Here is a 12,464-nt window from a genome sequence, read left to right on the forward strand (position 1 = left end):
GATAAATTTGCATATAATTTTGCTTTATATGTAAATACACTGTAAAGCATATTGCATTCAGCAGATCGTGTAGGGTGTTTTCGTAATGTACGGATTTGCTTAAATAATAAAAATGCATGTTTCGCTAACTCTATTGAAAACATCAGTTTTAAATATCTATGGGGCAAGTTGCATTTGGAAATACAACAAACAACGCATCATTGTAATTGCAAGATTATAGCTTTTTATTTCCTTGCCAAAAATATAAATACACTTTTACGGATTCTATATTAAAACGTCTTTTGTTCCCATTCATATTCAGCTGTACTGATGCCATTTAAACGTGGAACACAGTCACTATAAAAATAAAGTTTCTATAGAAAAATAATACCACTGTCTTCATCTGTTTCCTATGCGTATGGAATAGCTAGAAGACTGTGAATAAATATCACACTATCTTTTTTATAATATAAAACTCTTTATCTAAAAGTCTTTTTAAAAATCTGTTGTAATCTAAGTAGGGACGGCAAGGAGGGTTTAACTGTTGTAGAGAAAATTCTCCATTTTAAAGAAAGTTTGTAAAGAAATAACAAGTCCGAGTCACAATTCCCGAAACATTAAAAAAAAATTAACGACGTCCGGTGCAGGTTCCGCAGCCACAAGATGTTGGTACGTCATACTCGCGCGTGACCTTTGAACCGTCCATGCAGGTAAGCTCAACCACGCGCTTCTCCGTCGTCTGAGCCTGGCAGCACTGGCAGTCATTCTGGTACTTGTTCATGACGGCGAAATATTTGAAGGCAGAGCTGCAGTAACCGGAGCACTCTCTCAGATCGGCCAGTTGTCCTTTGTTCTCACAGATCTGTCCGTTGATGGAGGTACGGAAGTAGCCGACGGTGTCTTCGGCTCTTGTGAACACAAGGCGGGCAACGCATGGAGCGCATTCCTTGGTTGGGGCTAAAAAGATTTTAAAAAAAGATTGTTGAAAAAAACAACATTAAAACCCAATTATATTTATTGTCGGTACATAACTACTATTTCCAAACTTTCCGACATGAAATTATTTATAATTTCAGTTGTTTTTGGTCCTATTTTATGAAAGACAAAAAAAAGCATGTAAGCTAAGAAACTCTTTTTCTGACAATATTCAGAAGTTTCAGCTAAAACCAAACCAACAATCCGTTCCAAAAGATTTGTTCTAAATGAACGTAAATTTCAGTTAAAAGGAGGTGCATCCCGAGTTTACCATATTTCAATAAAGTTTTACATAGTTTTAAGTTAAAACTTGAGCAATGTTCCTACCTGCTGGGCGGCAGTGATCACAGCATGCGCCGGGAACTCTCTGGGCCTCTCCCTAGAAGATAAAAATTTCCACGTTAATTTTATTTAATTCATTCATGTAAATAACATATCATATTCATGAGCCCAAACAATGTGGCACCAGTCTTTGTTCTTTTCAAGTATTTCGTTATGGAATATTGCATTCAAAGTACCGGTTCCCGCGATAAATTGATCAAAACAGTTGCTGATCCCCGATTTTTACAAGACATGCGTGAACCACGCCTTTTACAAAGTTGGCAGATAAGTTGAAAACCTTTAACCAGCTCATGCTTTAAAATCATAAATTTATCCAGGAAAGTAGCTAACTTCAGGAATTCATCGCTTTTTTTCTACAATTTGTAAGTGGAAACGTACCTTCTTACAGACAGGTAATTCGATGCTGTTCTTACATCTGAAACACAGATAAGAAAAACATTTAAAGGGGGTTTGAGAGAGAGAGAGAGAGAGAGAACGAGAGAGAGAGAGAGAGAGGCATCGGAGCATATAAACAAAACAACACTAACTGCATTGGGGATTAAGTAACATTATGCTGTTCTCAGCCCAATAAAAGTTACTGAATTAAAATAAAAACAAAAAATTAATGATAATAGTATATAAATAAATAAATAAATAAGCAGATAAATGTAGTTTGCTACCCACCTGATTTGAGATGTGGAGACTGAAGAGCCGTACATGGTGTCCACAAAACATGTAGCAGTTGTACATGCCTCGGTGGCAGGGACGGCCTCACCGTTCTGAGGAAAAAAAAGACAAATAAAATGTCTTAGTTGCAACAACAGAAATATGACGTTTCTTCCAAATGTTTGAAGCAAGAAATAATAATTTTTAAAAAGTCATTTATTTGCATGGATTGAGCACACTTTTTGCATTGTTTGAGTCAATACCACCACTGTAAAAATCACGTTATAGTGATTTATAATACATTATTAATCTAATTAGTTTTCAGGGGATTTTTTAAAAGTATTTTGTCTCACCAATTTATGATTCTGGTGAAGTTCACACAAATAATATATCAAAATGCAAATACATTGGGTACAAATCACTAAGCACCTTGTAAACAGTTCCATTGACAACACAACCAACAGGCACACACTTGCCGCAGCACTTGCCAATCTCTGGTTTGTACTGGTAACCCTGTGATAATAATAATAATAATAATAATAATAATAATAATACATAAATAAATTGACATTAATAACATTTTTAAATTGGTAATATTTGGAATGCTTTTAAATAATCGCTTGACATTCTTTCAGTTTAGTTGTGTTATTTTTATTTTCTATATGATTAAATTATTCTTTAGTGTGTCAGGGGTATTGAGATCTTTGAGGGAATTCATCATTAAAGTATACCATTTAATTATCCTATAGTGAGGGAGAGATGTTTTTCTGTTCTTTTATTACAAAGTCGACAATGATGGCACATATAGAAAACAAGGCAGCAAAGCTGTCAAATGTACAGACAAAAAACAGGAAATAACTATGCACAAAATAGGCTACTGTCAATTCTGATGCAAAATTTTAATGATTGAATCTGACAAACTGCAATTATATGAGTTTATTTCCATTTTTGAAACTTTATTACACAATACACGATAACAAGTTTACCATCATTTTTACATAATCAACTAATAATGTTGTAAAGATGCAGGAAATGCCAAACAAACACTTTTACGTATCTTATTAATTAAATAATGAAACTGTTAACATGCCTAAGAAATGAATCTGAGGAAATGTGAAAAAACGGCATTTCTTTGAAATAATGGCCCGATTAAGCTGATTTTTGAACTCAACCTGCGTTTTAGCAGGAATGACCACTCCTGTGAGTTTCATGACAATTGGCCCATCTGTTTTTCTTATATTGTATTTACTGTGTTGCATATATGCTGAAAAGTGAAGAAAAAAGCATAACTACTAAAACAGTGGCCCGATCATGCCGATTTTCGAACCTGACCTGCATTATAATAAGATCGATTACTCCTGTGAGTTTCATGACAACAGGCCTATCAGTTTTCCTTGAAATGTGTTTACAGTGTTGCATTTATGCTGAAAAGTTAAAAAACAGCATAACTTCCCTTAAAATGGCCCGATCATGCTGATTTTCGAACTTGACCTGCGTTTTATGAATATTCATCAGCTCTGTAAATATTAAGCCAAAAAGTAAAACTGCCCTCCACTTATCGTGTTTACAAGGAAAGTGCACGGCGACGGCATCGGCATCGGCATCGGCGACGACAGACGCAGGTGATGACAATGTGACTAGCAAAGGTCTTCAGGCCCATGGAACTTCAAAGTCACATCTTGAAAATGCCAAAATGTAAACAAGACAGCACTCTTCTGAAATGGGTTTATTTCCGTTTTTAACACTTTTTTAACATAAAACAAAATAAACATTTTACTGCCATTTTTTTATGGCCAACTAAGAAAATTGATGAGATGAGAAAAGTATCAATAGAATAGTGTTAAATGTCCAATTTCCTCCATTCTGAGATTCTGAACATAGTGGATGATTGAATCTGACAAACTGCAATGATATGAGTTTATTTCCGTTTTTGACACTTGATTACACAATACATGATAACAAGTTTACCATCATTTTTATATAATCAACTAACAATGTTGTAAAGATGCAGGAAATGTCAAACAAACACTTTTACGTATCTTATTACTTAAATAATAAGGCTTTTAACATGCCTAAGAATTAAATCTGAGGAAATCTGAGGAAATGTGAAAAAACAGCATAACTTCTAAAATAATGCCCCGATTATGCTGATTTTTGAACTCAACCTGCGTTTTAGTAAGACTGACCATTCCTGTGAGTTTAATGACAATTGGGCTTTCTGTTTTTCTTATATTGTGTTTACAGTGTTGCATATATGCTTAACAATGAAAAAACCCGCATAACTACTAAAATAGTGGCCCGATCATGCTGATTTTCTAACTTGACCTGCGTTTTAGTAAGATTGATTACTCCTGTGAGTTTCGTGACAACAAGCCTAACGGTTTTCCTTGAAATGTGTTTACAAGGTTGCATATATGCTGAAAAGTGAAAAAACAGCATAACTTCTACAATAATGGCCCGATCATGCTGATTTTCGAACTTGACCTGCGTTTTATGAATATTCATCAGCTCTGTAAATATAAAGCCAAAAAGTGAAACTGCCTTCCACTTATCGTGTTTACAAGGAAAGTGCACGGCGCTGGCGACGGCATCGGCATCGGCATCGGCATCGGCGACGACAGACGCAGGTGATGGCAATATGTACAGACACATCTGTGTCTGTACATAAAAAAAAGCATAACTACTAAAATAGTGGCCCGATCATGCCGATTTTCGAACTTGACCTGCATTTTATGAATATTCATCAGCTCTGTAAATATACAGCCAAAAAGTAAAACTGCCTTCCACTTATCGTGTTTACAAGGAAAGTGCACGGCGCTGGCGACGGCATCGGCATCGGCATCGGCATCGGCGACGACAGACGCAGGTGATGGCAATATGTACAGACACATCTGTGTCTGTACATAAAAAAAAGCATAACTACTAAAATAGTGGCCCGATCATGCCGATTTTCGAACTTGACCTGCATTTTATGAATATTCATCAGCTCTGTAAATATACAGCCAAAAAGTAAAACTGCCTTCCACTTATCGTGTTTACAATGAAAGTGCATGGCGCCGGCGACAGCGACAGTGACGGCAACGACGGCGACGACAGACGCAGGTGATGGCAATATGTACAGACACATCTGTACATATGAACTGTACTGTTTGAGAACAGTAAGTGACATGGTTTTTCTTAAATGGTCATCATGGGAGCAGTGCCCAAAATAGGTTTTTTTCAAATTTTGACGCAATATTACATAATGTTTAACAGCATAATGATCATCAATTTTTAATAATTAAATATTAGTATCATGGACAAATAGTAAACGTGACTAACAAAGGTTTTAAGGCTGATGGAACTTCAAAGTCACACCTTCAAAATGCCAAAATGTAAACAAGACCGCACTGTTCTGAAATGGGTTTATTTCCATTTTTAACACTTTTTTAACATAAAACAAAATTAATAGGTTACTGCCATTTTTATAAGATCAACTAAGAAAATTGATGAGATGTGAAAAATATCAATAGAACAGTGTTAAATGTCCAATTTCTTCCATTCTGAGATTCTGAACATAGTGAATGATTGAATCTGACAAACTGCAATGATATGAGTTTATTTCCATTTTTGACACTTTATTACACAATACACGATAACAACTTTACCATCATTTTTACATAATCAACTAACAATGTTGTAAAGATGCAGGAAATGTCAAACAAACACTTTTACGTATCTTATTACTTAAATAATAAGGCTATTAACATGCCTAAGAATTAAATCTGAGGAAATCTGAGGAAATGTGAAAAAACAGCATAACTTCTAAAATAATAGCCCGATTATGCTGATTTTCGAACTCAACCTGCATTCTAGTAAGACTGACCATTCCTGTGAGTTTAATGACAATTGGGCTTACTGTTTTTCTTATATTGTGTTTACAGTGTTGCATATATGCTGAACAATGAAAAAACCGCATAACTACTAAAATAGTGGCCCGATCATGCTGATTTTCGAACTTGACCTGCGTTTTTGTAAGATTGATTATTCCTGTGAGTGTCATGACAACAGGCCTAACGGTTTTCCTTTAAATGTGTTTACAAGGTTGCATATATGCTGAAAAGTGAAAAAACAGCATAACTTCTACAATAATGGCCCGATCATGCTGATTTTCGAACTTGACCTGCGTTTTATGAATATTCATCAGCTCTGTAAATATAAAGCCAAAAAGTAAAACTGCCTTCCACTTATCGTGTTTACAAGGAAAGTGCACGGCGACGGCATCGGCATCGGCATCGCCATCGGCGACGGCGACGACAGACGCAGGTGATGGCAATATGTACAGACACATCTGTGTCTGTACATAAAAAGTCATTCACATAACTTTTATAAGATAAGAGACACAAAGTATTAATTATACCATCAGGTTTGAGCAGGTCCTTACCACCATAAATCATACAAATCAGGGATGAGACTTTTTAGCAACAAAAAAGTGTAAAATCCTCCAATAGTTGGATAATTCTCATTACTGCCAATGATATTTTTGGCCTCCAAAAAGTCAGAAATTTACCAATGTTCGGAAAAATTGCATCCTGACAAATTAATTAATAAATTAATTAACATATGGTCAGTCAGCGGTCACTCACCAGGGCACACTTGGTCTCACAGCTAGTGACTTGTCTCTGGACAGTGGCTGGAGTGCCAGCGACACATTCGTAGGACTCGCATGGCTTTCCTGGTACCTTCCATGTCTGACCAATCTGTTATAACAAAGTGGAAATATTTAAGTGTCAATTTTAAAATATGCAAAAATATGAAAAAAAGTTAATAAATACAGTTTTTGGCTTAACTTAACTTAAAACTGGAACTTTACCAAATACCAGTAAATTCAAAGCAGAGCCAGTAAAAATTTTGTACATTTTGTTCTGTTACTGGTCATGCACAGTTTCTGCTCTGAGACTGATTCTCAGACCCTGGTGCTCTGAGGAGCCATTTAATAGACTAAAAGATTTGGCATAGTTTGTAAACAAGTGCTAAAGTTAAATTCAATTAAAATACCTTCAACATATTTCAACATGAACCCCCTGAAACCCAAATATTGGTATAATATCTCAAAATTAAATCCCAAAATACCCTTTCAAAAAAGTGCCTTTAATGAGAATTGTTTATTTCTGGATAAAACTATTTCTCCTGTCTTGTAAACTGCTGACATTTAGCCATATCAACAAGAGTTACAAGTAATGAGTCAATATCCCCATTATGTCTTTACCTCATATATTTTCACCTCGCCAGAGGCCATTGTAAACTTGCACTTGTTCTCTGGGACAACTGAAAATGAAAAACCTCTTGTTAGTCACCAATGTCTAATTGACAATTACAAAATTATTAACTAAAGCAAAATGTTTTTTCTATACTTAAAAGAGGGCATGAAAATAAATAACCAAGGAATGAACAGAATTTGAATGTTATGGAAGAATCATAATGATGAAAAATTGATGTCATAATCAACCTCATATCAATTAATCATGATTGCACCATAATTTAAGCAACATAATTTAATGGTAACTTACCACAATCGACTTCATACTTGAGGCAGCCACATTCGTCAGCCACACTCTTGGCAATAAAACCCTGGGAATGGAGAAAAATTATAATTAATGTAATTGTGCAGTTCACAATGTACTGTGCAGTTAGGCAATTTACATAAAGAGATCCTTACAAAAATGATAACTGCAAAAGAAACGATAATAAATCAAACAGATTACAGATTTGATTGATGTATACTAGACACTACAGTCTTAATTTTTTTTAATCAGAAAAAACAGTTTGATAAGCAAAACCATATTAAAATGCTCTACAAGAACAAGAATATGTAATATATTATATGGTCAGTGATGGCTACTTACTGGTCTGCAAGTTGGTGCTGGAGATGGTGGGCAGTCCTTGAGTGGTGGACACTCTGAAAAGGGGCAAATAATTTCCTTTTTAGTCTAATATCCAACAATTAAAAAAACCAAGCATCTCTCATTAATGTCAAATCAATTCTTACAATATACAGGGAGAAATGTAACTTCCATTAATTTTTTTCCCCCGAAATGTTGTCTGCAGTGTCAATTAGAAAAAAATGGGACATAATTTACTGTTATTTAAAAACTTACAAATCTTGTCCTTCTTTGAAATAACTTTGTTGTGTAAAATATATGAACAGTTAAGAAAAATTCACTTACTGCATTCGTATGTTGGACAACATTCATCGTTCTTGGCCAAGTAAGCACTCATTGGTGCGGCGCAGGCGAAGTTGGTCTTTGGACACATCTCACGTTTGCAGACGACCTTGTAGATGTCACAGCAGCCGTCAGTGGTCTTCTGGAGAATGGCTTCCTCTCCTGGTTTCAGGTTAGGCTTCACCAGTGGGAGACATCTGATGTTGGCACAGTCTGGAAGTACAAAACGAAGATTTACTAAATCATTGGATCGGAATTCCACGGAAGCTACAAAGTTTTCAGGGATGTAGTGAGGAAAAAAGCCCTAAAGGGAAGAACAGAAGAAATTTTATGTCTCCACATCCTTGCCCCCTTTTTTTTTTTTTCGCAAAGTTCATACAGAAATGCAGATGCTACTTTCAACCTTATTCTTTCACTGTTTCACAAGAAAAAAATGTATTACAAATAGTTATTTTTCATAATATGCATAGCTTGATAGTTTTTTTAAATATCTCTACTTACAAGGTGTGGGTCTTGGGGTAGGCTGTGGTGTTGGTGCAGCTGAAATCACAAAAATAAAATCCATAAAACACTTAATCTTTTAAAGTGGTGTTACTTATAAGGTAATAACTTGAGTAATTAACTCTAACTTATCTTTCAATAATACATACAAATATATATATATTCTGATCTATCAAGTCTTCATTTGGTATTTGATTGACAAACACTTTCAAAACTGACAACAAATATTTTTTTTCCAAAGAATACTGTAGGTGTCCCATCCCATATATTATCATAAATAGGAAATCATTACAACAGTTCATCTATTTGATACAACTGTAGCCACTGTCAAAGGGATCAGTCTTAAATCAGTCAGTTTTTAAATCCCCAAATCCCCATTTATGCCTGATGACCAGGCACCAGCTTCTTTTATGCCCTTCACATGATATCTGCATGTGTGTCTATGTGCGTGCTACTTACGACAGTCCTCAACCTTGACGCAAACGCCGGCCTTCATGACGTAGCCGTCCTTGCAGTAGCAGCCATCAGCTGTCGCTGTGGTGCATGGCGTGCTGTCGAAAGTAGCCATGTTGTCGCATGTCTTGACGCATGATGGTCCGCACTCCTTGTACACCATGTTGTTGTTGCAGATGACAGCTGTAAAAGAAGGGGTAAAACATAAATCTATTTCATGATGGTCTTAATACAAGCAGGAATGAAAAAATCTGTCAAAATATCTGAATAATCCTCAAATACTACAAGACAAAATGTCTAAAAGGAACCTACATAAAAATAAAGTACAAACACCGAATTTATGAGATATCCAACAGTTCACCTACATTTAGTCCAACTACATGTAGTATATTTGATGAAAGTTGATAAATCTAAAGTTAAAATGAAATTATCAAGTCACTTCAACTTATTCATATATATCACTTATTTATACAGTGTATTTTACTATGTATATTTTCTCTTAATTTACGCAACACAAATTCAACTTACGGCACAGATCTTGAGTTCTCCAGTCCAGGCACACACCGGCCATGGCGCAGGCACGTGCATACGCGGTCAAAGAGTCGCAAACACCCTTCTGTTTCTCATTACCACACTTGGTATCGTAGATACAGTTCTCGAAGTACTTAGCTGGGTTGACGAGAGCATGACAGGCCTTGAAGCTGTTGTCGTAGACACGGTTGCACTCCAGCGCCCCCTGTGGAGAGGTGCAGGTCTTGTTGACGACGGTGCACTGTGCAGAGTTGTCGGCGGGTGTCTCGAGCCAGGTGAGAGCGAAGTCGTGGGCCTTGGCCTTGAGGGTCTTGTCTCTGGCCATGAAGTCGTCTGCTCTGCTGTGGGTACAGGTACCTGATGGGCAAAAAGAACATACAAGTGTTGACTGAAAGTATGATAGAGAATCTTAAATATGAATAACTATGAAACTGTCTTAAATATGACAGAGGATCTTAAATATGAATAACTACAATACTGAAACTAACTGATAAAAAAATTCTCAGTCAAAATTAACCACAATTTAATGATAATTTCTTTCAAAAAAAAAAAAGAAAAAAAAAGAAAAGAAAAATGTTAGCTTACCACACAATCCTTCGGTCTTGTTGAAGTAAGCAGCAGACGGCAATTTGACCTGGAAGCCGTGGTTCAGTTCGGAGAAGCGGACCTCGAGATGGAGAGATGGCACGTTGAGCACGTAGTGGGTTCCCACGCGTTTCAGCGTCATGGTGCTGGTGATGTGCGGCAGGGAAGAGCGGCTCATGAGGGAGCCGTCATAGAGCACCTGAAATTTCAGTGGACATTTGCTGTATAAGAACATATCATGAATGCAGAAAAATATACAAACAAATTATTGATAATTTAATGGTTGTGATAAATAATGGAAAGAATGGATTGAGAAACAAGTCATTCTTGCAGTGAAAAGTGATGCAAATACTAATTTACATGTCTGAAAAACACAATAACTTAGTACTGATTAACCTTCTACTATTCTTTATAAAACAAAATGAGAATTATACTAATTAACTTTATTTCATAATGTATGACTACACTTGGTCAACCATTATTTACGTTTTACTACTCAGTTCATACAAATAAAAATAAATAAATAATCTAGAAAACAGGAAAATTAAATGAATTAATAGCACTTTAGTCATATAATTCTTTAAAAAGTCCCTAGCCAGAAACAAACCTTGTTGTTTGGCCTGAATTCCACAGCATGGCCGCTGAACTTGACAGTCAAGCCCTGAGTGCAGGCAGTGGCTGGGGTCTCGGTGCACTTCTCGTTGTGAGCGAGCACCTCGAAATCTGTGTGTGCGGTATCACGTGCCAGAACGTATGTGCATGTGCCTTGGAATGGGAAGTAGGAGCCGTCGAAAGTGACGTAGTGTGGGTCTCCATAGCCGTAGCAGACACCTGTGGATGGATAGAAATGGAAATTAAGTAATTTAGGCTCGAAAAACAAACTCGAAAATACATTTTTTTTCTTTTCTACATCACAAACATTAAAATCTTATCAACTTTAGTTATGACATTTTAAACTTACAATATTTGCAAAGAGACAGTAGATGAAACACAAAAATTCTGGTATTGTTTGTTTTTTATCTGAAAAAATAATAGAATACCTCCAGCATACCCTTTTAACATTCCAGAAAAACAAAACATGAAAAAAATAAAATAGGTAATTCCAAAATTCTTTCAGTCCCTTACATATTCTATTCTATTCTAGTTAGCTTGAAATCTGTTCATAACATTTATAAATTTCTCAAAACAAAAAGAGGACAAGAAAATAAAAAAATTCAAATATACTTACAATCCTCGCAGCTGGTTGGTGCGACGCATGTGTCTCCCTTCTTCACCAAGCCAGGCTTGCACTGGCATGCAGGAACGCATGGTACGTTGCATGCTGCGTCCTTCTCGCGGTAGTTAGAGCACGTGCTTGGGCATCCGCTGGCGCACTCGCTCCAGATCATGTCTGGTGGGCAGGTCTGGACAGCTAGAGGAGAAAAATGTTAATTTCCATAACCTTAAATCAAATAATTTCAGCCTTTGACACCGGCCATTTTTATTTTTAAATTATGAGCTTGATCAGAAGCATGTCTTCTAGTGCAAATCATATTTTTGAAGTGCTGACTGTCTTTTCATGAATGATTCAATTGTGTCATTCCCAAAAATCCATAACTCCATTTTTAAAGATTCATTTTCTCAATGGCACTTTGTACATGAAACAAATGTGATGTAACAAAACAGATTTTAAATCCATGTTTTACTTCATTTTTACTTCAAAGCAATGCTTATAAAATTACTCATAAGGTGCCTGCTAGTATCTTTAACTTACCACAGCCAACAGAGATCTGCCAGTTGTCAACAGGCTTCTGGTTCATGGCGCATGCACGCATGTACTCGGAGTACACGTCGCACTTGCACTGGTCTAGACCGTTGATGCCGTTGCTCTTGATGCAGTTGCACATGTCAGCCTCGCAGACCTTGACGTACCATTCAACTGGCACAGAGGCATGGCAGGCAGAGAATGGTGATTTCCTGGAGAGGAAAAATATGAGATTTAAAAAGATATTACATGCTCTATGCTAAAATTAAGAGTCATCACTAAAATTAAAACATGAAAGAATTGAAAGGAGACTGCAAAATTTTTGATGGTAAAAAAACTAGTTATCAAATAGCAGTTTTTCTAAATGCTACTGGATAGGGTTAACATTGGTGATTTAGAAAATATTGCTCAAATGTCCAGTAAAAATCATTTGTTTTATGAGATAGGGGTGTGATTCCCATCTCAACCTTTTGCTAACTTTCAGAACAATAACTTTTGTTAATTAC

General features: G+C 36.2%; 1 protein-coding gene across 6 annotated transcripts in view; it reads right to left on the reverse strand.

Annotated features, from left to right (window-relative positions):
* Positions 1–200: 200 nt before the first annotated feature.
* Positions 201–12,464, reverse strand: part of LOC106167614 (uncharacterized) — a 68,154-nt gene continuing 55,890 nt past the window's right edge. For all 6 annotated transcript variants that reach the window (XM_087013179.1, XM_087013176.1, XM_087013178.1 and 3 more), the window contains 17 exons: positions 11,968–12,170; positions 11,443–11,625; positions 10,822–11,045; positions 10,215–10,413; positions 9,627–9,986; positions 9,105–9,281; positions 8,646–8,684; positions 8,148–8,357; positions 7,827–7,879; positions 7,491–7,551; positions 7,190–7,248; positions 6,567–6,680; positions 2,371–2,454; positions 1,960–2,054; positions 1,675–1,711; positions 1,282–1,333; positions 201–936 (listed from right to left, as the gene is read on the reverse strand). In XM_087013179.1, the coding sequence (XP_086869305.1) occupies positions 608–936; positions 1,282–1,333; positions 1,675–1,711; positions 1,960–2,054; positions 2,371–2,454; positions 6,567–6,680; positions 7,190–7,248; positions 7,491–7,551; positions 7,827–7,879; positions 8,148–8,357; positions 8,646–8,684; positions 9,105–9,281; positions 9,627–9,986; positions 10,215–10,413; positions 10,822–11,045; positions 11,443–11,625; positions 11,968–12,170 (2,479 nt within the window). In that variant the 3' untranslated portion in view covers positions 201–607. The remainder of the gene's footprint in view (positions 937–1,281; positions 1,334–1,674; positions 1,712–1,959; positions 2,055–2,370; positions 2,455–6,566; positions 6,681–7,189; positions 7,249–7,490; positions 7,552–7,826; positions 7,880–8,147; positions 8,358–8,645; positions 8,685–9,104; positions 9,282–9,626; positions 9,987–10,214; positions 10,414–10,821; positions 11,046–11,442; positions 11,626–11,967; positions 12,171–12,464) is intronic.

The sequence above is a fragment of the Lingula anatina genome, chromosome 5 (genome assembly GCF_051362555.1).
Source record: "Lingula anatina isolate TDL-2025a chromosome 5, LinAna3.0, whole genome shotgun sequence".
NCBI classification, from domain to species: domain Eukaryota; kingdom Metazoa; phylum Brachiopoda; class Lingulata; order Lingulida; family Lingulidae; genus Lingula; species Lingula anatina.